Genomic DNA, 25605 nt, shown 5'->3' with positions numbered 1-25605 from the left:
GGGGTGGGGGCAGTGGTGGGATTCAGCCAGTTTGCACCACTTTGGCAGAACCGGTAGCTAATTTTTTATTGCCCAGGCCCAGAATGGACTTTTGGAAGCGGCATCCACACCGTAAACTGGTGGTTCACATATTTGAACCCCACCACCGGGTGGGGGTGGGAGGGAAACAGGAGATCAAAAGGCAGCCGTTATGGAAAAAGGTGAAGCCATCAACCCCACCTACTCCTTTTCATTTAATTCGTGGGTGTATATAATGTGCAGGGAAGGGAAGGGAAGGGAAGGAAAGGAAAGGAAAGGAAAGGAAAGGAAAGGAAAGGAAAGGAAAGGAAAGGAAAGGAAAGGAAAGGAAAGGAAAGGAAAGGAAAGGAAGGTGGTGATGGAGGAGGAGGAGGAGGAGGAGAAACAGCATGGAGAGCTACATGAAAGAAAGCCGAATTTTGAAAGTTGAATAAACAATGCAGTTTTCACAATGCCTTCCTTCCTGATGTTGTGATGCACGTGAAATAATTTGCTTTCCTTTGTGGGCACTTGGGAGATTTTTCAGAGAAATAAGGTCTAACATTGTTTTTGTGCCTTCAACCTTTAGAGACCTTAACAGGAAGGGGTCCACATTGTTGCGAGGTTGAAGGCCCAGGCTGATTTTTACAGATGTAGCCAGTTCTTTAAATTAACCAAGTCTTAAGTCATTGTTTTTAGCTGGAGGTAGAACAGGGCAGGATATCTGAGTGGAAGAAGAAGGAGAGATAAGGAGAGGCTGCTTAATGGTTTCCTGACATTTTCAGCTCAGAATTACCCGCTTGGTGCTGATTTCTCACAGCAATGGAGGTGGGTGATGAATGGCCTAGGTTTATCAGGACCCTACATAAACCAAGACATAGAAAAGCAAATAATCTGGTTTATTGTCTTTTTTCAGAATAACTCTCTCATACCCCGTTTTTTCCCTATGGGAAGTTTATCAGCTCCTGCATTTGAAAAGATTGTGATGGTTTCCGAACAGAATAGAATACAGAATAACAGAGTTGGAAGGGACCTTGGAGGTCTTCTAGTCCAACCCCCTGCTCCAGAAGGAGACCCTATACAATTCCAGACAGGTGCCTGTCCAGTCTCTTCTTGAAAACCTCCAGTGATGACGCCCCTACAACTTCGGAAGGCAACTTCTGTTCCACTGGTTAATTGTCCTCACTGTTAGGAAGTTTGTCCTTAATTCCAGGTTGCTTCTCTCCTTGATTAGTTTCCATCTGTTGCTTCTTGTCCTGCCCTCAGATGCTTTGGAAAATAAGTTGACCCCCCCCTCTTCTTTGTGATAACCCCTCAAATATTGGAACACTGCTATCATGTTGCCCCTAGTCCTTCTTTTCATTAAATTAAAAAGTAAAGGTAAAGGTTCCCCCGCACACGCGTGCTAGTCGTTTCCGACTCTAGGGGCCGGTGCTCATCTCCGTTTCAAAGCCGAAGAGCCAGCGCTTGTCCGAGGACGTCTCCGTGGTTATGTGGCCAGCATGACTAGACGCCAAAGGCGCACGGAACGCTGTTACCTTCCCACCGAAGTGGTCCCTATTCTTCTACTTGCATTTTTACGTGCTTTCGAACTGCTAGGTTGGCAGAAGCTGGGACGAGTAACAGGCGCTCACTCTGCTACGCGGCACTCGGGATTCGACCCGCCAAACTGCCGACCTTCTGATCGACAAGCTCCATTCTTTGTATGTTTTAGCCTCCAGCCTCCTAATCTTCTTTGTCTCTCTTCTCTGCACTCTTTCCAGAGTCTCAACATCTTTTTCTATTGTGGTGACCAAAATTAGATGCAGTATTCCAAGTGTGGTCTTACCATGGCATTATAAAGCAGTAGTATCACTTCTCGTGATCTTGATTCTATCCCTCTGTTTATGCAACCAAGGATTTCATTGGCTTTTTTGCCTGTTTGCAGCACACTCCTGCCCCCAAACATTGGCTCATGTTTAAGTATAAACACTTTCTAACCTTCTAGCTTGGTGTTTATGACATGCTACCTTAAAAAGCATTCTTGAAGATCATGTAAGCCATTATCTATGCCACAACTAGCAGGTTGTTTTAGCCAGGCTTGTCATTGGTCATATAATCCAAGCCACCAAGAAGTCCCAAGCATTTGGACGGCAAAACTCCAGATGACTGCCAGATGGCAGCCAATCAAGTTTCTTGTATCTCTTTACTGCCATTGTGATATTTTTTGTAATTCAGACAACACAGTTCTCACTTTGGAACTGTTGTAGCCTATATAATTATAGCAACTGGGCTCTGCCATCTTGGCAAAAGTCTGTAACTAAATCATGCTTTTTGGAAAATCCCCAGGGTGGTACGGGGGAGAAGGCATTTCAGATTTGGTGGGATACAAGTCACACCACTCCCAGTAGGTAAAATGGTGGCTGCAGTAGTGATGGAGTCCATGGCACCTAGCAGTTTCATCCGGACGAAGAAATTAGCATTGCTCCACCCATTAGTTGATGCGAGCAACATTAAGATTCAGATACAAAAGGGGTGGGCTTTGCCTGATGACATCACAATGCTTGTCACATTATTTGCCCTCCCCTATTGCCCTATTCCCCTCCTCCCCTCTCTTGTCTCTGCCAAGTTTAATTAAAGGTGTCATGCAGGGTGGGGGTGGGGCTTTAGGGAATAGTCAAAAAGTCAAGACACCCGATGCATAAAACAGGCAGGCATTCAACCCTACCATTGTGGCCATCATCTTCTCTTAGAATAATAGGGCTGGAAGGGACTAGAGATCTTCTAGTCCAACCCCTTCACCAAGGCAGGAGATCTTAGACCATTTTGGAATATCTTCATTAACAATATACTCTGTGGCAGGGATGGACAACGATAGCCATTTTATGACCTGCGGACTTCAACTCCCAGAATTCCTGAGCCAGCCATAGTGGTTCAGAAATTGTGGGAGTTGAAGTCCACAAGTCATAAAGGGGCCACTGTTCCCCACCCTTTCTCTGTGGACACCCCATATGACACGCAAATGCATCCTAAGGAATGCAAAACGCAGTAAAGCTTCTGGCGGAGGCAAATGGAGAAAAACAAAATTTGCTTCTGGTCTGTTTCTTTGCCCTGAAGCTGAAGAAGTAACTTAAGTGCTTCCCAATCTTTGATGAGTCATAAGTGCTATATTGTCCAGCTGCCACTTGCACTGAAGCAGAAGGCCAGGCTGATTCATGCTCACTTCCTACCCATTAGCTTGTGATTCATTGGCCCTTTTGCTTCTGTCGCTTTCCTCTGAAAGAGCCAAGGGTGCTCCTTCTTGTAAGGGTCCCTTTCCTGGCATGCCTTTCAAAATTTCCCACCTGAGATGAAACGGCAACTCAGGGAGAATAACTGATGAATGAGATTTGCAGGATCTGAAGAAATAAAGGAAAGGATACCGACATCCTGCTTCGTGTGCCATTGAATCACGAGACTCAGTTAATGCATCATGTTTAGCTGTGATGCATGTATGGAGCCACAAGGGATGGGCTGCAAATTCAGCTAAAGAATCAAGCTGAGATGCTAGGATGAAAAATGGGGATGGTGAGTTGGCTTTCTTAAGGCTGTCAAACACTCCAAAGACTCTCAGCAGCTTACAATGTGTGCAACAACAACAACAACAACTCAAAACCACAGAACAGCCTGGACTAAAACAACTCTCCCCAACATGCTAGAAGGGAAGATTTATATGATCTGCTCAGCTACAACCAAATAAATCCCATTGTGGTTTAATGGGACATGCACGTACAGCCTATGGGGACTTACATACTGTATGTCAATTCAATTTAGAATAGAGCTGAAAGGGACCTTGGAGGTCTTCCAGTCCAGCCCCCTGATCAAGCAGGAGCCCCTATACCATTTCAGATAATTGGCTGTCCAGTCTCTTCTTAAAAACCTCCAGTGATGAAGCACCCACAACTTCTGGTGGCATGCTGTTCCATTGGTTAATTGTTCTCACTATTAGGAAGTTGCTCCTTAATTCCAGGTTGCTTCTCTCCTTGATTGGTTTCATCCGTTGCTTCTTGTCTTGCCTTCTGGTGCTTTGGAAAATAAGTTGACCCCCCCTCTTCTTTGTGGCATCCCCTCAAATATTGGAAGACTGCTATCATGTCCCTCCTACTCCTTCTTTTCTCTAGACTCGCCAAACCCAAATCCTGCAATGGGTTCTTTATATGTTTTAGTCTCCAGGCATTTGATCATCTTAGTTGCTCTTCTCTGCACTTTTTCCCCCCAAAGTCTCAACCTCTTTTTGGTAATGTGGTGACCAAAACTGGATGTAGCATTCCAGGTGTGGCCTTACCAAACTTTTATAAAGCGGTGCTAGTATTTCAAGTGCTTTTGATTCGATGCCTCTGTTTATACCAGCAACGTCCCAACAGTAAGTTTAATTATTTCATCTTTCCATCTTTGAAAGCTCTCCACGTCTAGGCAGATAGTGACGGATATCTGTCATTGAACACCGAGGTGTCCTGGATGTGTGTGTGCGTGTGTGTGTGTGTGTGTGTGTGTTGGGAGCAAAGAAGTCTGGATAGCAGCAGCCACCTCTTAACTGAAGCTCTGCCCCTTTTGCACACAGTTGTGAGACTTGCAAAAAAGGGGATGGGGCTTTGAGGATGCCCCTACGGCCATCATCTTGACTTTTTGAAATTCCTCGAGCAGTTTTGTCTTGCAGCTTTCCTGCCCTACCCCCCTACCCCAACGCCTTAAATCAATGGAAATTCTGCTCACTGGAATTTTATCATGTTACTGTTGCTCTCTCTCTCTCTGCAGCCGGCTTTTATCAGCCCTCCTAAAGGAATTCAAGTCTATCTGGCATTCCTGTTTCAGGACTGGCTTCACTGGAGAAATCTGCTTCTTTATGGGCCTCACACAGGTGGGGTGGGAAAAAAAAATGTTTTCCCACGAGACTCCCATGCTATTCTTCCCGCCCCGGCGGCAGCGTGTGAGAACAATAACAAGCTGTATCTCATCCCCTCTTTCGTTTTTTAGCCTGATACTGAAGTCCCTAGATGGGCAGGCTTCAGAAGGAAGCTGCATTGCTCCGTTGCAATGCCCTGCATGGCTTTTGTTTCATCAGCCCCCCCTCCCCCCCAGAGATGTTTTCTTGATTCCTCCCCCAGGGGGGAATACGGAATCGAGAATCCGCCCAGAATAGGGAATTTTATTTTCCATGTTGCAACTCCTAACATGGCAATTTTTCTTCCAAAAGCTGCATTTTAAAAAAATTTTATTTAAGGCATAATCGCAAGGCCTCTACATAATTAGGTTAATTTGGAATAAATTAAATCAATTTCAGGTTTTGTTGCAAGCCTGTCCACATTTTCAAGGGCGGTCACTGGAATCCAGTAAGTAAGTCATTGTTTTGATGGTATGTTCTGAAAGCAAACTGGGACCGAAGGCATCACAGGTCACCCAAAGGAAGGACAATCTATGTACGTGGATACACAACCAAGAGGATGGGATTCTGCATCACTTCTCGCTTTGGACTTGAGTGAACACACTTTTGCACCGTGCAGGAAAATGGAATATGTTTGCACAACACACCCCAAGCATCTGCAGGACAGCAAAGAGCAGAGTGGCTCCACACGTGGCCCTGATCCCATTGTGCAACTCACACAAATTATGCCATTTGAGCAATGACACTGTGCCTTCAGAAGTTGTGGCTGCTCCAACAATGGAGGCGTTTAAGAAGATACTGGACAACCACTTGTCCGAAATGGTCTAGGCCTTGGGTCTCCTGCTTGAGCAGGGGGCTGGACTAGAAAGACCTCCAAGGTCCCTTCCAACTCTGTTTATTCTGTTGTTATCTACACAAGTTTCAACTGGGACGACACACAAACCTCCGCCGTCCTGTGCTGAATTCTTGTTTCGTTTGCCTTTGAGCTGCAGGTTGCTCTTATTTCTCCAACTTTGCTCTACTGAATGATGACAAGGATGGCCTTGCTTCCCTCACACACAAACACGGATCCCAATTTCTGCTCCTTCAGCACTTCCAAGTGAACTAACCTTCTTGATCCATGCTGGGTTTTCAAGTAGAGACGCTCCACCCTGCCTGCCTTCCTGGAAACTCCCCTTGACCTGCAGAGCCAGACAGTCTGTCTGCAAAGGCTACGAGAAAGAAGCCATTCTCCATCTCCTTGGACTTTCCTGACAGCTGATAAGCCACTAACATTCCACAGTGCCTGCTTGGTCCCTGCGTTGGACCTGCCGTGCGTTTTGCCGTGGCCTTCTTTCCTTGGAGGGGCTGTGGGTGGCTTGAAGGAGGCTGGAAAGGGGAGGAAGCAGCTTGCCTGCAGAGCTCCAATGTCCCACCCTGCCATGGCAATCTCCCATTTTACAAGCTGAGGGTAATGAACGGGCCTGTCTCCAGGTTGCCGTGTCTCCAGCTGACCTCTCGATCTGCCGCCGTGCGGGGTTTGATAACCGGGCAGATCATCAGGTGGAGAATATTTCAAGGAGGGAATTCATCAGGGCTTCAGATATCAAAAGCTGGCATTGACTAGCGGAGCAAAATCCGCAGGGAACTCCTTTACCTTTTCAGATTCAAAGACTGGGCGGGGGGAAGGAGGGGTGTCTGAAGCATTTAAAGTGGCATCTGTTTGCACCTGGGAGCGCCAGAATCAGGTTTTGGAGTGTTTGCTACTTTTCTCTTGCTTACGCTCACTTTGTTGTTCACTGTCCCAATGGATTTGGAGCAGTCTGCAAATACTCTTGATAAAGTAAATAAATGTGAACTTCCTTCAAGCTGGCGAGCTCTTTCTTGGGTTTGCATGGCTGTCCTTTGCAGATGTTGAGTGATTCTGGGATGGGTGTGGGGGCGGGGAGACTGTACTTGGATTCAGGAACTGGGAGTTCCTTGTGTGACTCCTTGTGACCTGATGGGGTTTGAATTGGAAGTGCTCCCTCCCCAGTTAAATAGCCATGTTGATACTTTCCCTCGGCTCCTGAGGACTTCAAAGACAAGGCCATGTAGTTTCCCGAAGAGATTGGCTTCTGGAATGTTTTGATATCCCAGACTAGCCTACGAGCCTGGAATTTCCTGCTGTACTGACAGGCTGTACTACAATTTCCATTATCCCTCATCAACCATCATGCCAATCGGGCAAGGCACAGTTTAACCCTTCGTTAGGGTGGCAGAACTGAAGGAAGTTGGATTTACTTGAGGCAATGTTGTCTCAAAACAGGGACTGGCAACCCCAAGGCTTGCTTGGGTTTCTCGGTCTTTGTAGACCCCTATAAAACCCTTAGCTTTTATAAATGTGCTCCTTAAATTTATTTTAAATATACTGAACTAATAGAAAATATATTTAGTTAAGACTTTTGTAGGCTAAATGAGGAGGAGCAGGAGGAGCCCTCCCCAAAACAGCCCTCCCACCTTTTCCAGCTTCACTCTTACTATCCCAGCCCATCACCTGACAGCAATGCTTTATTTTCCTTGCAAAGAAAAATGAAAGAAAATGTCAACTCAAAAATTCAAGCCCCATTTTTTTTAAAAAAGTATACTGGCTGTTGAAATGTTGAAATTCAGGCAGAAAAGCTGAGAGACGGGCAAACAGAAAAGCCAAATTCCTGATTCTCAAACCAAGGAGAAGAAAACCTATTAGAGAATTGATCTATTGACCAATCCATTAAATGCTGCTAAATTCTGTTAAAAATGTGGTTGCCACTAGGAAGCACTGGATGTGAATTTCTTCTCCTTCTCCTTCTCCTCTGTTGTTTGATTTCTGGTCTTCACTTGGTTTCTTTGTTCTTTGACTATAAATAAGGACATAGCTACGACTTACCATCATTAAGCTGAGTTTGGACTATCACAGGAGTGTTCTAAATGGTTGAGTCCTTCCCACTGGATCTGCCTAGATTTATTCCCAAACTGCTAGCACTGGCCAGCTCTGACTGCAGGAGCCAAATTACTCAAGAGTAATGGCTATTCCTGAGGAGGGCGTCCTTTAATGGCACCTCTCCATGTAACTTCCTGCTTCATTGCCTCAGTGCTCTTTAGATTTCAATCTAAGAGCATCAAAGCTCTTGTGGGCTATGCAAACACAGCTTGAGAATGAAGTTAGAATTTACAGATGGGGATTTAGGAACGTGGAGTTGTAAGCACCTCCCCCTCTGTTGAGAGAGGATTGTTCAATCTTAACGTAGATGGCCTCTTTGACCCCTCTTTCAAACCAGCCATTCTGTCTGTCCAGAATATGACAGGTTCACATGTGTTCTGGATGCTGAAGTCCACAGATTTTCATGTTGACAAGATTGAGAAACACAGCTCTAGATGCTGGGTGTGTGGGCTGACCACAATAAAGTTGGAAGTAAAGAGGCTGCGATAGAACAAGAATATTATCAACCCCAACTGTAGATGTTTTCAATAACCATGGCTCCTCAATGCATGTTGGTGTTCCTAAAAAGCCATGGTGACGCAATGGTCAGAATACAGCCTTGCAGGCTAACTCTGCCCTCTGCCAGGAGTTCGATCCAGACCAGCTCAATGTTGATTCGGCCTTCCATCCTTCCAAGGTTGATAAAATGAGGACTGAGATTGTTGGGGGCAATATGCTGACTCTGTAGACCAGGGGTCCCCAACCCCCAGTCCGTGGACCAGTACTGGGCCGTGGCATGCCAGCAACCGGTCCACACAAACAAGCAAAGCCCCATCTGCAGGATACAGACAGCATATAAAATCAGCCCACCTCTGGTCCCTGGAAAAACCTCTCCACACGGAACCGGTCCCTGGTGCCCGAAAGGTTGGGGACCTCTGGTGTAAACCACTTAGAGAGGAGTGTAAAGCACTATGAAGCGGTATACAAGTCTAAGTGCTTTTGCTAGTGCTAGAGTGAGGTTGTTTGTTCTTTGTGGTTTGGAACTCTGATACTTCAGATTTCAACTTTCACAGCCTTTGCCATTGACCAAGGGAATGGAGGGGGGGGGACACAAGCATTCAAGTGACAATGGTATAATTGAAGCCCTGATCTCTTCTTTACATGAGATGCATATCAAAAAGGCATGGGGCTTCTATGCAGCTGCCATATTCGTGTTTTTTTTCCCCACGCAGATGTCTCTGCCCTTGACTTTGCTATTGATAGGATTAATTGGAAGTGGGTATCTGCTTTGATCCTCAGTGTGGTCTCCATAGGTACCTAGTGATAATACATCACACCAAGTTCCATACCTCTTCTGATTTTTCTTTCTTTCGTGGAACACAGAATAAGAGTTGGAAAGGACTTTGGAGCTTTTCTAGAGACATCTTGGCACCAATGTGTAAGTGACAGAAAATCTGGACTATGAAGCCCACAACAGGAGCCCCATGGAAATTGTTCTTGCCATGGCATTGCCACCCAAACTGGATTACAGAATACAGAATAACGGAGATGCAAGGGACCTTGGAGGTCTTGTAGTCCAACCCCCTGCTCAAGCAGGAAACCCTATACCATTCTAGATAAATGGCTCTCTAAAACCTTCAGTGATGGAGCATCCACAACTTCTGGAGGCAAGCCATTCCACTGATTAATTGTTCTCCCTGTCAGGAAATTTCTCCAAATCACCTTGGCTCCCATTCATTTTTTCCCTTTCTCCTCTGCCTCCTTCTCATCTTTCCTATAGTGCCAGAATTGATGAATTAATCAGCCTTACCTTTAACGAAGACATATATCTTGGCTTTCAGTTCCTCCGTGAAGGGGGGTTGGTCATAAAAGCAGGTGAAATAGCCGGTGTCGTTGGCTACAGCTCGGTTAACCCCAATGGTGCTGCAGGAATGCCATGGCTTGTCTGAACACCTCTGCTTGTGAACATGCCACCGCTTGCTGTGGGTGATCTGTTCATCTCCAGCTTGCCAGGTCAATCCATGCGCTGAGCCCCTGGCAAGAGAAAGTACCATTCCATCAGATTCAGGCATAATGTAAGATGCTGCCAGGCAGCTGGGCACAACCACGTCATCTGGTCAAGAACATCCTTGGCCTATATGGAAATCATTGAGTAGACTACAATCTAAGAAAATGTGACATCCCTATAGAAAATACCCTGTGAATATGGAGAAGAACAACCCATCTCACCCATGCTATGGTGCATACTATGTCCCTCAACATGCACGGAGGAAGACCTCATGCTGGGAAAGAGACTGCTGTCAACATGGCCTGATACTGGGGAGATGTCATTGAGCTTTAATCCAATTTATTCTACATACTTGTGCAAGTGCTACATTTTCTATGACTTATTTTATACCTATTTTATTTGCCCAGTGTGGAATGTTATATGGCTATAATTTGTAGGTGCTTCTGACATGAATGAAGAAAGGCATAACATGGAAGCCTAGTTTGGTGAAGACTAAGAATCAGGAAACCATAAGTTCCATACCTCCCTTACTTGCAGAAACTGGCTGGGTGACCTTGGGCCCGTCCCCCCCACCTTCTCTCAGTCCAAACTACCTCACAGGGTTGATGTGGTGGTCAAAACAGGAATAGGTGTCATACACATAAAGTGTGCAGAAAAGAGCAACAAAGATGATTAGAGGGCTGGTGACTAAGACATATGAAGAACGGTTGCAGGAATTGGATATGTCTAGTTCAGTGAAAGAGGGACGCGGTGGCTCAGTGGGTTAGGATGCTGAGCTTGTCGATCAGAAGGTCGGCAGTTTGGCGGGTCGAATCCCAAGTGCCGCGTAGCAGAGTGAGTGCCTGTTACTCGTCCCAGCTTCTGCCAACCTAGCAGTTCGAAAGCACGTAAAAATGCAAGTAGAAAAATAGGGACCACTACGGTGGGAAGGTAACAGCGTTCCGTGCGCCTTTGGCGTCTAGTCATGCCGGCCACATGACCACGGAGACGTCCTTGGACAAGCGCTGGCTCTTCGGCTTTGAAACGGAGATGAGCACCGGCCCCTAGAGTTGGAAACGAGTAGCACGCAAGTGCGGGGGAAACTTTACTTTTACTAGTTTAGTGAAAAGAAGGACTACGGGCAACATGATAGCAGTGTTCCAATATCTAAGAGGCTACCTCCAAGAAGAGGGAGGTTAACCTATTTTCCAAAGCCCCTGAAGGCAGGACAAGAAGCAAGGAATGGAAACTAATCAAGGACAGAAGCAGCCTAGAACTAAGGAGAAATTTCCTGACAGTGAGAACAATTGTCTTCAAAAGTTGTGATGGCTCAATCACTGGAGGTTTTAAGAAGAGATTGGACAGCCACTTGTCTGATGTCAAACTCGTGACATCACATGACGTTGTGCAACACATCGGGATGGTTTTGCCATTGCTGGCAATGGGGTGGATGCGGCTTCCAGATGACGCATCTGGCTCGTGGGCCGGCAGTTTGACACCCCTGGTATAGGGTCTCCGGCTCTGTTATTCTATGTTCTACATGAGGGAGAATTGTGTATGCCACCTTGAATTGTACATAATAAAGCTGGGATTTGAAATATAACAAAAATAATAAAGCAGGTGTAGTATATGTTGAAATTCCACGTCAAAGAAAATCTGATTGAGCAGTGAAGTAAAGTTTGTGAAACTTCACAGCAGGGGTCTCCAACCTTGGCAACTTTAAGACCTGTGGACTTTAACTTCCAGAATTCCCCAGCCAGGCTGGGCGTTTCGGGGAGTTGAGGTCCACAGGCCTTAAAGTTGCCAAGTTTGGACACCCTTGCTTTACAGTAGAATGGTGTGTTTTCTATGCCCAGTGGAGGTTTATTGGCCACAATGGAGCATATGCTGCCAGAAATAAAACTGCAAGGAATTGTTTTATTATTACCGCTTCTTCTTGAAGCCCCCAGGAATCAAAGAAAAATAAGAGATTATAAGGCAAGGAGGCAGGCTATTAGGCAACCTTTTGGAAAACATTAGGAGAAAGTAATTCAGAGTATCAGTCTTGTATGTGTCTTTAAAGCATTTGCTTTGTTTTGGGCCAATATTTAAGTGCTACCCCCTCATATGATTCTAGAATCTTTCCCCGGATCATCTTCCTGTCTTCTATTCCTGTCATTTGGTCCCTGGAAAAGACATGGTTACTTCCAGAAGTTGAGCACAAGTACCCTTATTTGCACACCTGCCTGCTTTGAAGCTCTTTGGGGAAATGAAATCTGAACATCCCTAGAGCAGGGGTCCCCAACCTTGGCAACTTTAAGACTTGTGGACTTCAACTCCCAGAATTCCCCAGCCAGCATGGTTGGGGAACCCTGCCCTAGAGAATACTTTAGTTCTCCCCTTCCACCTATCCCTCTTCTGTGGTCCATCAAGTAATATTGGAACTAGGAGCTCTTCTGCTAGGAGCCATTTTTAGTCTCCCCTGGCTATCCTCCTCTGACTTTGTAATTCTAATCACTAAATTATCCAATCGTGTTAGTTCTGACCATACAAGTGCAAAAGTTCAATTCATTCCATACTTTGAATTTAAGAGGAGTTATTGTCCTTGAGAGCATGTCTTTTTCTATCTTGCTTCTTCTTCTTCTTCTTCTTCTTCTTCTTCTTCTTCTTCTTCTTCTTCTTCTTCTTCTTCTTCTTCTTCTTCTTCTTCTTCTTCTTCTTCTTCTTCTTCTTCTTCTTCTTCTTCTTCTTCTTCTTCCTTTTTCCCTCCTCCCTCCTCCCTCCAACAACAACAACAATTGGCCAAGATTGGGCTGGATACTACCTGCTGATGCTCTTTCACTGAATTTTCAACATAAAGAGTTCACAAAACACGTGTGACTCACACTGATTGCAACATTGATTTATCTGGCACCCAGTTGCTTAACTGTAAGTAAGTTCTTCCATGTTGAAGAAGATCCTGTAAACCAACTCTTTTGCTGCCACTAAATCCTACAATCTTGTCTTCTTTCAGCAAGGCTGTCACAGGTCAGCAACTTCTGAAGCTGCTTTGGGAGATAAATTAACTTGTTCAAAGGTGTTGGGAGATTAAAGTGGGCAAGTGCTGTATTTCTTTTCTGAAATGCAACTGGCCGTTGGGAAAGATAACCACAGTAATAACAATGCACTTGTATGGTGTTGGGGTATGTGTGTCTCTCTGTGTGTGTCATAAAAGCCAGGATGGTGGCTATCACCATGCAGAACAGAATGGGACAATTTGCCACGACCATTTTGCCATAGTCAATTTGCTGCAGGACAACTCGCCACAGCCGACTTGCCGTGGGAGAATTCGTCACAGGACAATTCAACAATTTATTTCAAATAATTAAAACATTATTTCAGTTTTCTCATTCCCATTTCATGTTCTTCCTCTTTTGGCATCCTTTCTTTAATGATTGTATCCTACTGTTTCTTTGAAATTAGTGTAACTCTTGTCCCGCAGCGAGTTAGAATAGAATACAGCTGGAAGGGAGCTTGGAGGTCTTCTAGTCCAGCCCCCTGCTCAAGCAGGAGAACCTATGCCATCTCAGACAAGTGACTGTCCAGTCTCTTCTTAAAAATCTCCAGTGATGGAGTGCCCATGATTTCTGGAGGCAAGCTGTACCACTGGTTAATCGTTCTCACTGTTAGGAAGTTTCTCCTTAATTCCAGGTTGCTTCTCTCTTTGGTCAGTTTCCAACCATTGTTTCTTGTCTTGCCTTTTGGTGCTTTGGAGTAGTTTGACCCCCCTCTTCTTTGTGGCAGCCCCTCAAGTACTGGAAGACTGCTATCATGTCTCCCCTATTTCTCTTTTTTTTAGACTACTAGCCAAAGCCAAGTCCCATAGCCATTCTTCGTATGTTTTAGTCTCCAGGCTTTGGATCATCTGAGTTGCTCTTCTCTGAATTTTTTTTTCTAAACTCTCATCATCTTTTTTGTGATATCATGACCAAAATTGTCCGTGGCAAGTTGTCCTACACCCCTTGCAAAGCCATGTCCAGTTTCTACATGCATCGCAAGGCTTGAATTGTAGGAGCCTGCCATCCTGACCTTTTTTTTTACTGTCCCTACCTTGGACACCCCTCTGCACTGTTAACTCTAGAGAGAAATTATTATTACTTTCCATTGTATTGCAACAAGTTGGCTTGTTTGACGTTGCCAGCAATGTTGCTATACAATACTGGATGACACTACAGGAAAAGAAATACAGGTAGTTCTGGACTTAGGACAGGGGTCTGCAACCTTGACAACTTTAAGACTTGTGGACCTCAGTTCCCAAAATTCCACAAGTCTTAAAGTTGTCAAGGTTGCAGATCCCTGACTTGGGACAACAAGTGGGACTAGAATTTCTATGGTTAAGCAAGGAAGTTGTTAGTGAATCACATCTGATTTTACAACCTCTTCTCTCCAGAGTGGTTAAGTGTATCACTGCAACTGTTCAATGAATTATGCAGTTGTTAAGTGAATCTGGCTTCCTTCATTGATTTTTACTGACAAGAAGCCACCCGGCAAAGTTGCAAATGGCGATCATGCCATAAATGCATGATGGTTGCCAAGTCACCAAATTTTGATCACTTGGCTATGGGGATGCTGTGACAATCGTCAATATGAAGACCAGGTGTAAGTCACTGTAAGTCACCTGGACTAGTCCCTACAGTTTTCTTGGCAGATTTTCGAAAGTGGTTTGCCCAAGGCTTCTTCCCAGGGCTGAGAGAGAATGACTGGCCCATGATCACCCTGCCAGCTTTGGCTAAGATAGGACTAGAACTCATGGCTTACGATTTCTACAATCTCCATACCAAGCTGGTTTTCACAATGTTGTAACTATCCTATTCCAAAGTCTGTTTCTGAAGTTCTTGCAAATCGCTTACCCTGTGTAGACATTCTTCATGGACTGTTTTAGCATCTCTGCCTGGAACTATGTTTATTTTTCTCTCTGGCCCAAGTTGTGATTTTTAGGCTGCTTCCTTGTGTGTCAGATTCTAGAAGGTATTTCAGAATAACAGAGTTGGAAGGGGCCTTGGAGGTCTTCTAGTCCAACTCCCTGCTCAGGCAGGAAACCCTATACCATTTTTAGACAAGAGATTGTCTAATCTCTTCTTAAAAGCCTCCAGTGATGGAGCACCCACAATTTTTGAAGGCAAGCTGTTCCACTGGTTAATTGTTCTCACTGTCAAGAAATTTCTCCTTAGTTCTAGGTTGGATTCTCTCCTTGATTAGTTTCTATCCATTGTTTCTCATCCTGCCTTCTGGTGCTTTGGAGAATAGCTTGACCCCCCCTTCTTTGTGGCAGCCCCTCAAATATTGGAAGACTGCTATTATTCCACCCCTAGTCCTTATTTTCTCTAGATTAGCCATACTCAATTCCCACAATATTTCAGGACAACATCCCCTGGGAATCTAAATTCCCACTTAGTTTGGAATTCCAAGGAGGCTAGGAATTTACCTGCAAGTTATGCTGAACGAATCTCCAGCTTCCACTATAATATAATCACGTTTGATGTTCAGTTCAGGTTTCATAAGCCTTTCTTGCTTCGCCAGAGCTGAGACAGATGGAGAGAGGGAGAGAGAGAGAAAAGAGAGAGAGGGATTAGAGGAGAGCAATTTCAATTATTTTTTCCCCTTATTTTTCATGATAAATAATAGTAATTGTATAGTCCCATGGCTTGGTGGTTTTCTTCAAAGATTATAAAATAGAAAGTTATTCTACTTTATTGCTTGTTTATGAAAACAGAAGTAACTTTTAACATTCCTTAGTCATTCCATCCTAGTTTACAGTGCATTTATCTAAAATACACATTTGAAAGAATGAAATCAAAAGAGTAACCTCTTCACACACTCCCATTTTCTAAAATGTCCAGTCCTAGCATTGGAATAAAAAATTTTATGTAAATTTGAGGTTGGCAATACTCTTATTAGTTTGTAACTATGGATACATTTTAGGCAATCATTCATCAGATGTATTAAATGTCATTTCACATCTCCAGATAAAAATACTAGGTGTATAACCATTTTTTTTTAAAAAAAAATTAAAAACAAAAGAAATAAAACAATCTATTCTTTATCAGTCAAACTTGACACTAACTTTCCATTTATAGAACATTCACATGGGCTAAGATTTAAAAGCTAAAGAATTACAGCAAGAGGAATACAAAATGGAAAAACATGACAACTGAATATGCAGAGACACATGTCCTTGACAGGGGAACAGTAACGAACACTGTAAACTGTTCTCATCCACTGCTTTCAGGTGGTGAATTGTCCAGCCAAATAAATCTGTGAACTAGCATGAATTAGATCTTATTTATTTAGGTATTCAACGTCTACCCCTCCATTAACTTCAGAAGCCCAAGCTTGCACACACACACACACACACATGCACATGCACACGCACATGCACATGCACACACACACACAAACACACATATAATGCTACCTTCTCCTATAGTGTCACAAGGAACCTTGCATTGGGCATTGTGGAGAGAGAGAGAGGGAGAGAGACAGAGAGAGGGGGTGAGAGAGGGGGGAATCATAATTTATGTTTTGCTAACTGTTGCATTCTTCTCCAAAGTTATTTCTGTGGTTCTCTACATTTGTAAAACCATGATGAATGGTTAGGCATTATGTGAAAATGCGGCCACATTCGCTTATTCACTGAATCACAAATGTCAGGTACAAGGCACCACAAGGACACTGTGAATTGATCAGAGAAGTATCTTCATTGCTACTCGCCTATTTACAAGAATCTCACCAGATTAACCATGCTTTCTCGAGAACAATCAGATAAGGACTCTGGAGATTTAAGAGGGGGTCAGGTCTCCATCACTTCCTCTCTTGTAAGAATTCCAGCATGGCTAATCTCTTAACTCCACTCCCACTTTAGTTATAGAGTCCACTACACAACTAAGGAACTTGTAGTTTAGGGCTATACATGAACCCCACACCTCCAAAAAGAACGCTTGAAGAAATAGATATATTGAAACAGAACTAATGGGTTAAAGACCCAGTTGTAAATTTATCTCAAACTCTTTGCAATGCATTGCCAACCATGTGCACCATGACTTCATTGGGTGCCAACGTTCTGATTTGCATTGGTTGCCAATAATGTCATGATGTCCTGACAGGTGTGAAATAATGACTGGCTGAATGCCTATCAGATAGCACTGAAGAAAATGCAAATTTAGGCTGGCATTAAACTGCTGTCCAAATATATAATCTGGAAAGGTGTTTTTTTAATGAACATGAAACAAATTGGAAAAATACAGTAAGCTCCTGTGTGCTAGCTCAATCGAGATACCTGTGATGCAAATCCATACTTATTTTCCAATAAAACTAGTCATTCAGAAGAACAATAAGTAGGGTGACAGCATAATTTGGATTATGGAAGACTCTTGTCTATGGTTTCCATCAAGATCATAGAGTCCTCCTCCTCTTCCTCCTCCTCTCCACAAACCCTAGTCCCTTCTAACACTGACGATGTTCTCTAGTTGGGTCATGAAACATCTGCAAGAAAACAGCCAAGATCAGAGTGCATCAAAGACTCCAAATGGATTTCCTCCTATGTGTAAGCCAGCAGACTTTCTCTACCTTATCTGAGATCCTCAATTTATTTCCATCTAAACTTATTTACGTTCAGGCTATAAAAACATATCCTGTTTCATGCACTCCTGAAAGGGGAATGCTCCTCTTGTGTGCCTTGTCCTTCTCCAATTAGATTTGCTCCGCAGAGTCCCCTGCGATGGGGATGGGAGCGCCACTTTCAAAATATTTGCTTTTAGTAGAATTATTACACGGCAGTGCCTGGGCATCCCATACGGTCCTCTCTTTGTGGTCCTAACAAACTAATGGCCCTATTTAAATGAGGCCAGGGTGGATCAGAAATATGCTGCGTTTCCCCCAGTGGCTTTGAAAGAGCCTTTATCGGGGCTGTAAAAATTATTGTACCTGTTCTATCTCAGCCAGGATAATTATGACCAGTAATAAAGACTCAGCTGTACAAACTCAAGTCATAATTCTGTGGGCATGCAAGAAAAACACCAGCAGCCCAGAGCAGCGCTTCTATGTCTCCATGCGCGCACGCACACACACACGCCTTTGCCACATGATCAGAAATGCTTTTAAAAGACTCCAGCAGAGAATCGAAAAAGGAAGGGAACATGACTGAGTTTTTCCCCAGCAGGAGACGTGGAAGGAGTATGCTGTATTAGTGCCGCTTTATAAAGCCTTAGGAGGACCACACTACTGCATCCAGTTTTGGTCACCACATTACACAAAAAAAGAGGCTGAGACTTTGGAAAAACTGCAGATGATTAAACTAAGACTCTGGCTAGTCTAGAGAAAAGAAGGACTAGGGGTGACACCATAGCAGTCTTCCAGTATTTGAAGGGCTGCAACAAAGAAGAGGGTGTGTGTGTGTCAAAACTATTTTCCAAAGCACCAGAAGGAGAGACAAGAAACCGTGGATGGAAACTAATTGAAGAGAGAAGCAACCTGGAATTAAGGAGAAATGTCCTAACAGTGAGAATAATCAACCAGAGGAACTGCTTGCCTCCAGAAGTTGTGAGTGCTCCATCACTGGAGGCTCTTAAAAAGAGACTGGGCAACCATTTGTCTGAAATGGTATATATAGGGTCTCTTGCCTGAGCAGGGGGTTGGACTGGAAGACCTTCAAGGTCCCTTCCAACTCTGTTATTCTGTTATTCTGAAGCTGTTTTGCAGCTGTAAAACTCCAGGCTGGACATTAGAGTGTTGACCCACACTAGACTTTCTTCATCTGACTTCCCATCCTTCTTCCCTCCCCCTCCTTTTAAGCAGAAAACAAAACCTTAAAACTTCCTCTCTTTTCCTATCTGCAGAAATTGTTTTCCATGGCTTCGTTGGCAATTAAAACTCCAGCGAACACAGCTCTGCCTCTGGAGTGAAGGCAAACTGATCTATTTTCACATGTTCAAACGAATCCACTAATTGAAAACTCGGCACTTGTCAACTGACTCATATTTATGATGGTCACAGTGTCCCAGAATCATATGATCACCTTTTGCAACTCTCTGAACAAGCAGAGTCAATGGTGAAGCCAGATTCACTTAACAACTGTGTCACTAACTGAGCAAATGCAGTGATTCACTTAACGATTATGGCAAGCCAGGCTGTAAAATGGAGCAAAACCTATTTAACAAATGTCTCACTTAGCAACAGAAACATTAAACTCAATTGTGGTCATAAATCAAGGACTCCTTGTACTGATAATCTCCCCTAATCCCAAAGATGGACCGGCATGCAGGTAATCCTTGATTTATGACTGTTTGTTTAACAATGTTTCAAAGTTATGACAGACTGAGAAAAAGTGATTTATGACCCGTCCTCAAAACTATGACCATTGCACCACTCCTGTGGTCATGTGATTACAATTCAGCTACTGGGCAACCGGCTTGCAATTCAGGATGGTTGCAGTCATTTATCACCTTCCTATTCAACTTCCAACAAGCAAAGTTAATTGGAAAATCAAGACTCGCTTAATGAACATCTGATTCACTTAACAACCATGGTAAGAATAGCCATAAAATTGGGTGTGGTGATGCAATGACTCGCTTTATGAGTGCACTGACCTATGATGGAAATGCCAATCCCAACTGCAGTCATAAGTCAAGGACTACTTGTTTAGCACCAAAGAAATCATAACATTATAAGAACAAATTAAAACATGAAGAAAAACAAGGATCAAAACCCAAAGAGGTAACCATAATGGGTCAGCTGGGAACACTTTGAAATCAAATAGATGGAATTTGTGTTTGCCGCGACATTTGGGGCAACATGTACCTGGGAGAAAAATAAATCCATGAGAAGATGCCTATTATGGATCAGGTTTCTCATCTTCACCACAACTCATGGTCCATCACAAGACTGAAATCGCACATAGGCCAATTTGGAGAACAGCCATTTGGTTAACATCTAGCCAGTTTAACCCCAAGAACACCTGAGTCTGAGGTAACTTCCTGTGGCCTGACCATTAGTGATCCCTCTATCAAATCACGTGGTTTTGAACTGCCCTGATCTGTGGGGATGAAATCAAACAGAATTAGGTGTGATCCTGGAAGAAATAACCTCACAACTGATACCAAAGCTATGAGTGGCGCAAAGATAGATGCTCGGCATCACAGGAGAAGACAGAAAGACCTGCGCGTGGATTAGAGAACAAACAAAAGTATACGAGGCCATCGGAAGAGTAAAAGCATTGAAAAGGGAATGGGCTGGTCACAGAGCAAGAAGAACGGAGGACAGGTGGATCAAGGCAGCAATAAAATGGATTCCACTTGATCAAAAGCATCCATGAAAGAGACCTAAAACAAGATGGATTGATGACATCAGCAAGTATTGTGCACCCAATTGGCAAAAGAAAGCCCAGGAGCGCATTGGTTGGAAACATGCAGAAGAGGCCTTCACCCTGCAAGTGGATACACAATGACTAGGATGATGATGATGATGATGAGTAGAGTAGAATAGAGAATGGTATGGCATGGCATGGCATGGCATGGCATGGCATGGCATAGCATAGCATAGCATAGCATAGCATAGCATAGCATAGCATAGCATAGCATAGCATAGCATAGAATAGCATAGAATAGAATAGAATAGAATAGAATAGAATAGAATAGAATAGAATAGAATAGAATAGAATGATTGTAGAATAGAATAGAATAGAATAGAATAGAATAGAATAGAATAGAATAGAATAGAATAGAATAGAATAGAATAGAATAGAATAGAATAGAATAGAATAGAATAGAATAGAATAGAATAGAATAGAACAGAATTCTTTATTGGCCAAATGTGATTGGACACACAAGGAATTTGTCTCCGGTGCATAAGCTCTCAGCGTACATACAAGCAACAAGTGATAAATCCTGATCATAATCATAAAATACAATCATCATAGATCATAAGATACAACACTCAAATGATGACTGGAAGACATGCCTCTGCCCTTTATCTGTGAGACTGGAAAGATTCCCCTTGTTTTGACTGCGCTGTTGACATGCAAACTATTAAACATATTGTGCAAGACTGCTCACGATATACATTCTCTGGTTCCTTAGAAGATCTGCATGAAGCAACGGCAGAGGAGATCACTTGAATAGCTGAACTGGACACCCAGTTAGGAGGCCACTGCCACACCCCCATAGAACTTTAACTTATAATTATGTGGATTGTGTATATACCTTTACTTTTCTCCTGTCATGTTCTCATCCTAATACACTAAATAAATAAGTAATAACCAAAACTCATGAACGCCATCAGGGAGGAAACTTTAGCAGGCCCTCCCAGGACCAGATATTAAAAGTCTAGAGAAAAGCTTCCACACAAAAGCTTATAATCATGAGATTATAAGATGAGATCATAAGGTCACTCGTAAGAGATGGAAGTTGCTGGCCCAAAGAGTATCCATAGAGTAGAGCCGTAAACAAAGATCTGTGACCTTGGAGAAACATGAACCAAACTACAACCAGATTTCAATGTGTTTTTTTTCTTATTCTCTACCCCACCCTGCCAAAAAGTTGAACAAAGCCATACTGGATACAGTAAATCCTCAAAAACTGGGGGGGGGGGGAAGGGAAAAAAAATGAAGTGGACTGATTTGCCTGTTCTCATTTCACAATACCAGAAAGCAGATCTGCTGGCTGTGCTTCACAAAGCAGATGATGATGTATATCACATTGAAGTCATCCAGCCCTTGGTAAGAATCTCCTTTGATCTGGTCTTATAGCATTATTGTTCATCGACTGGAAATTTGGCCTCAGAATAGCAATAGCAATAGCAACAGGCAGGGCAAGAAGCAAAGTGTTGTGACTCAGGGCCAGCCTGTGGGTCCGACAGCCGGGTCCGATGTATCGGAGGACTCAGATGTGGGGGAGGAGGGAAACGAACCGGCTGATGATGATTTGGAGGCTTTGCAGAGTCCTCAGCCGGGGACCTCTTCTCAGCTGTGTGAGCCCGAGAGTGCGGAGGATGATGACCCACAGCTGGCCCTGTTCAAGGACGCCCGACGCAGGAGGCAGACGAGCAGGGACAAACAAAGAAAGACTATGGGACTCCTCGGGAGGAGGCACAGGGAGACCACGCCCTGAGCTCTCTATAAAAGAAGTGTTTGGGGAGGGGCTGGTTGCTGAAAGCAACTTTTCCGCTTGAGAAGACAAGCTCTTGTGTTTTTGTTAACTGCGTGTTTTTGTTAACTGCGTAATTAAATCTTGGCAGAAGCCTTTTAGCCTTGGACGCTTTCCAGACTCTTCTTTTAATTAGGGGTTGCGAGAAGAGGGCTGGTCCAGAACACAAAGGATGGGAATTAATCCAAGGAGAGAAGCAACCTAGAACCAAGAAGAAACTTCCTGACAGTGAGAAGGACTAATCAGTGGAACAACTTGCCTCCAGAAGCTGTGGGTGCTCCCTCACTGGAGATTTCAAAGAAGAGATTGGCCAGCCATTTGTCCGTAAGGTATGGGGTCTCCTGCTTGGGCAGGGGGTTGGAATAGAAGACCAATGTGAATGCTCCAACAGGGTTTCCTGTATTATTATTATTATTATTATTATTATTATTATTATTATTATTATTATTATTATTATTATTATTATTACACTTAGACATATACTGCTTAATAGTGCTTTAAGCACTTTGTGAGTGGTTTACAGGGTCAGCATGTTGCCTCCTCAATTTACCAACCTCAGAAGGAGGGAAGGCTGAGTCAACCTTGAACCGGTCAGGATCAAACTCCTGGCTATGGGCAGAGTTAGTCTGCAATACTGCATTCTAACCATTGCGCCACCATGGGAAGGAAGGAAGGAAGGAAGGAAGGAAGGAAGGAAGGAAGGAAGGAAGGAAGGAAGGAAGGAAGGAAGGAAGGAAGGAAGGAAGGAACGGAGGGAGGGAGGGAGGACCCTGAGTTGTTCTGAGTTGTGTTTGTTTGTTCAATTTCTATAGCCACCCATCTCAAGTAATAACTCTGGATGGCTTAGAAGTGTTCTTGGCAGCAGGGTGTCCACAGTTGACTGACTGACAAAATGAGCAATGCACCATTGCAACCCAGGCTCTCCATCAACTCTCTGAAGCAAGGACAAAAGTGTGTGTGGGGGTGTTTGTATCACAACCTCACAATACAGGCTCTGACACTGCTCTTACTCCATGGATGGCTGTAACTTCCCAGCCTGGTCTAAGGTCTGAGACTGAGATGTGTGGGCCTCCTGACTCTCTCAGGAACATCCAAGTGGTTCTGCATCCAAGCACTAACCAAGCCTGGCCTGCTCAGCTTGCTTGCCCACCTGAGGCCAGCGAGCGGCCGGTGCCTGTGGAGACCTCAATCTCCCTTCCTGTATGTCATCCAAAGGCACTTGGGCTTCACAGCCCCTACCGGACCAATCCTAGCGAGTGAGAACACTGTGGTGATGCCTTCCAGAAAGCCTCGGCCAACAGATTCATCACTGTGGGGCTCTTGTGATGTACCAGCAATGTGTGAAGACAGGATCGGTCTGCATGAACAAATCCCGCTATAAATTTTCTGCAGCCTGACAATTGCTTTGGAGCTGTCTTCACCAAAGTTAATTTCCCCCTTGCAAACTGAGCTCTGTCTTGTAGACTTTATCCAAGCATGTTAAGAGAGAGAGAGAGAGAAAGAGAGAGAGAGAGAGAGAGAGAGAGAGAGAGAGAGAGAGAGAGAGAGAGAGAGAGAGAGAGAGAGAGAGAGAGAGAGAGAGAGAGAGAGAGAGAGAGAGAGAGAGAGAGAGAGAGAGAGGACATTCACATTGACATGATAATTAAAAGAAGACGGCTCCTCCGAGAGCCTTTTTGAGCCAGCCACCCAAGCCATCAGTCCAGCACATGTGCTCCTCAGAAACCTTAAACAGCTGCCTGGTGCCAAGCACAACACAAGCAAGGCAGATGTTTATGCCTCCTCCCAAAATTGCCGGGTTTCAAAAAAGTATCTCGTGGAGAAAGCAACCCAGGAACGCATGCAACAGAGACATGGCAACGGTGGCTCAGCTGGGAACCTCACCTCAGCTGAGGCTTGTTGATGGCGAATGACCATCGACATTCAGGCTTGGTGGTCAATGACAACAGGAGATTAGAAAGGGTCCCGGGACATTGACCACTGGCGTTTTTGGTGGTGAGTATCTGGCTTCTGGATTGGCTAGGGCTGGTATAAATAATAAAAGTTGCATCTTCGAGTCTTTGGTACTCTCTGAGCTTATTGGTTTGCTTGCAGACATTAGTGTACTGGGTAACTTGATCACTTGATAAAAAGTGTCCACGCAAGAGAGCTAAAACAAGATGGAGCGACGACATCAGCAAGTCTTGTCATCCCAATTGGCAAAAGAAAGCCCAAGACTTTTATTGGTTGGAAACATGCGGAAAAGGCCTTCATCCTGCAGTGGATAGACAATGGCTAGAATGATGATGACAACAGCAATCACACTTAAGACTTATATACCGCTTCGTGGTGTTTTGCAGCCCTCTCTCCGCAGTTTACCGAGTCAGCACATTGTCCCCAATTTCACCGACCTCGGAAGGATGGAAAGCTGAGTCAACCTTGAGCTGGTGAGACTCGAACTGCCAAACTGCCGGCAGCTGGCAGTCAGCAGATGTAGCCTGAAGTACTGCATTCTAACCACTGCACCACCGGGACTCTAGTGACATCAACAGTGGAAGGCAATGTGGGATTTGCCCCCCTGTTTAGATTCGGGACCTTGTCCTGCCAGCACTGGTGAGGGTAAGCAAACTCAAGGAGGCTAGAGACTTCTTGGAAGCTTGACACTCAGACAAATCAGTCATCAGCAGACCCATAAATCTAAACCACATCTTCACACCAACAAAAAGCTAAGAAGAAAACAAAAAGACCACAACACATCCTCATCAGTGCACAAGTGAGCAGGGATTAACAGCAGACAAACAAGGAGGAAACACTATCCTAATCCTACCAAAGAGGAAAAACCGCAGCCCATCAACACTCAATGAGGAATGCTGGGAGTTGAAGTCTCCCCCCATCTCCAAGTTGCCAAGTTTGAAAAACCTTGATTTAGAGGTCAACAGCTATATGGGAGGGTTCGGGGGGGGGGGGCGGGAAGGGAGGAACAAGGCTAGTTTTTGTTAGACTATCTTCCCTACTGCGTGTTATTTTTCTCTGCACTCAACTGGAATCCGGCGTGCCCTCTGCTCCTTTGGAAAATGCTGTGTACATCTTGTTATCCATTATAAATTTGAAGCTGGAGACAGCCAGGCACTTGTAAATATGAAGCACCACGTTTAAATATTTATGTCTAAACATATTAGAGCCCGGTAATTTGCATTCTGCAATTAGGAAAAGATAGGCTTGCCAAGGCAGTTCTACACCCTCTTCTTTTCCACCTGTTCCATTCCAAAGAAAGTGGTGAAGGCAAAGGCATCCAAACCACTAAGTTGACTAGCTCGGCTGCTTTTAGAAAACATTTGTTTCTCATTACTCTGGACTTTTCTTCGCTGCGTTTGCAAGACTTAATTGTCTGTGAGGATTTTGCTTGGCTCCAAATAGCCCCAGTGGCTTCGGAGGACTAAAAAGGGAACTTTTTCTAATTCTGCACTGCCTGGCTTACAATATTGAAACCTGACTGCCTTTCGTCTAAGGGGCCTGTGCTATACCACGTAAGACCGATGGCCAGGTTAAAAAAAAAACAACAACCAACGTGTCTTGGATCCTATATATAGAACTGGACTCAGGTGGTCTTTCAAAACTCCATTCCAAATGGATAGGCAGAGAAGTGTGCAAGGCAAGACAGAAAAAGTGC

The 25605-nt window shown here is 44.2% G+C and overlaps 1 protein-coding gene across 1 annotated transcript in view; it reads right to left on the bottom strand.

Moving 5' to 3' along the window:
• LOC308673190 (vascular endothelial growth factor receptor kdr-like) overlaps positions 1–25605 on the bottom strand; it is a 191013-nt gene that overhangs the window by 111699 nt on the left and 53709 nt on the right. The window contains exons 2-3 of the mRNA XM_081336687.1: positions 15248–15344; positions 9628–9851 (exon numbers count right to left, since the gene is read on the bottom strand). Of these exons, the coding sequence (XP_081192813.1) occupies positions 9628–9851; positions 15248–15344 (321 nt within the window). The remainder of the gene's footprint in view (positions 1–9627; positions 9852–15247; positions 15345–25605) is intronic.

This window comes from Vipera berus (genome assembly GCF_964194415.1).
Source record: "Vipera berus genome assembly, chromosome: 11".
In the NCBI taxonomy this organism is placed as follows: domain Eukaryota; kingdom Metazoa; phylum Chordata; class Lepidosauria; order Squamata; family Viperidae; genus Vipera; species Vipera berus.
Note: the sequence above shows the minus strand (reverse complement) of the source record. Positions and strands in the feature narration are given on the sequence as shown.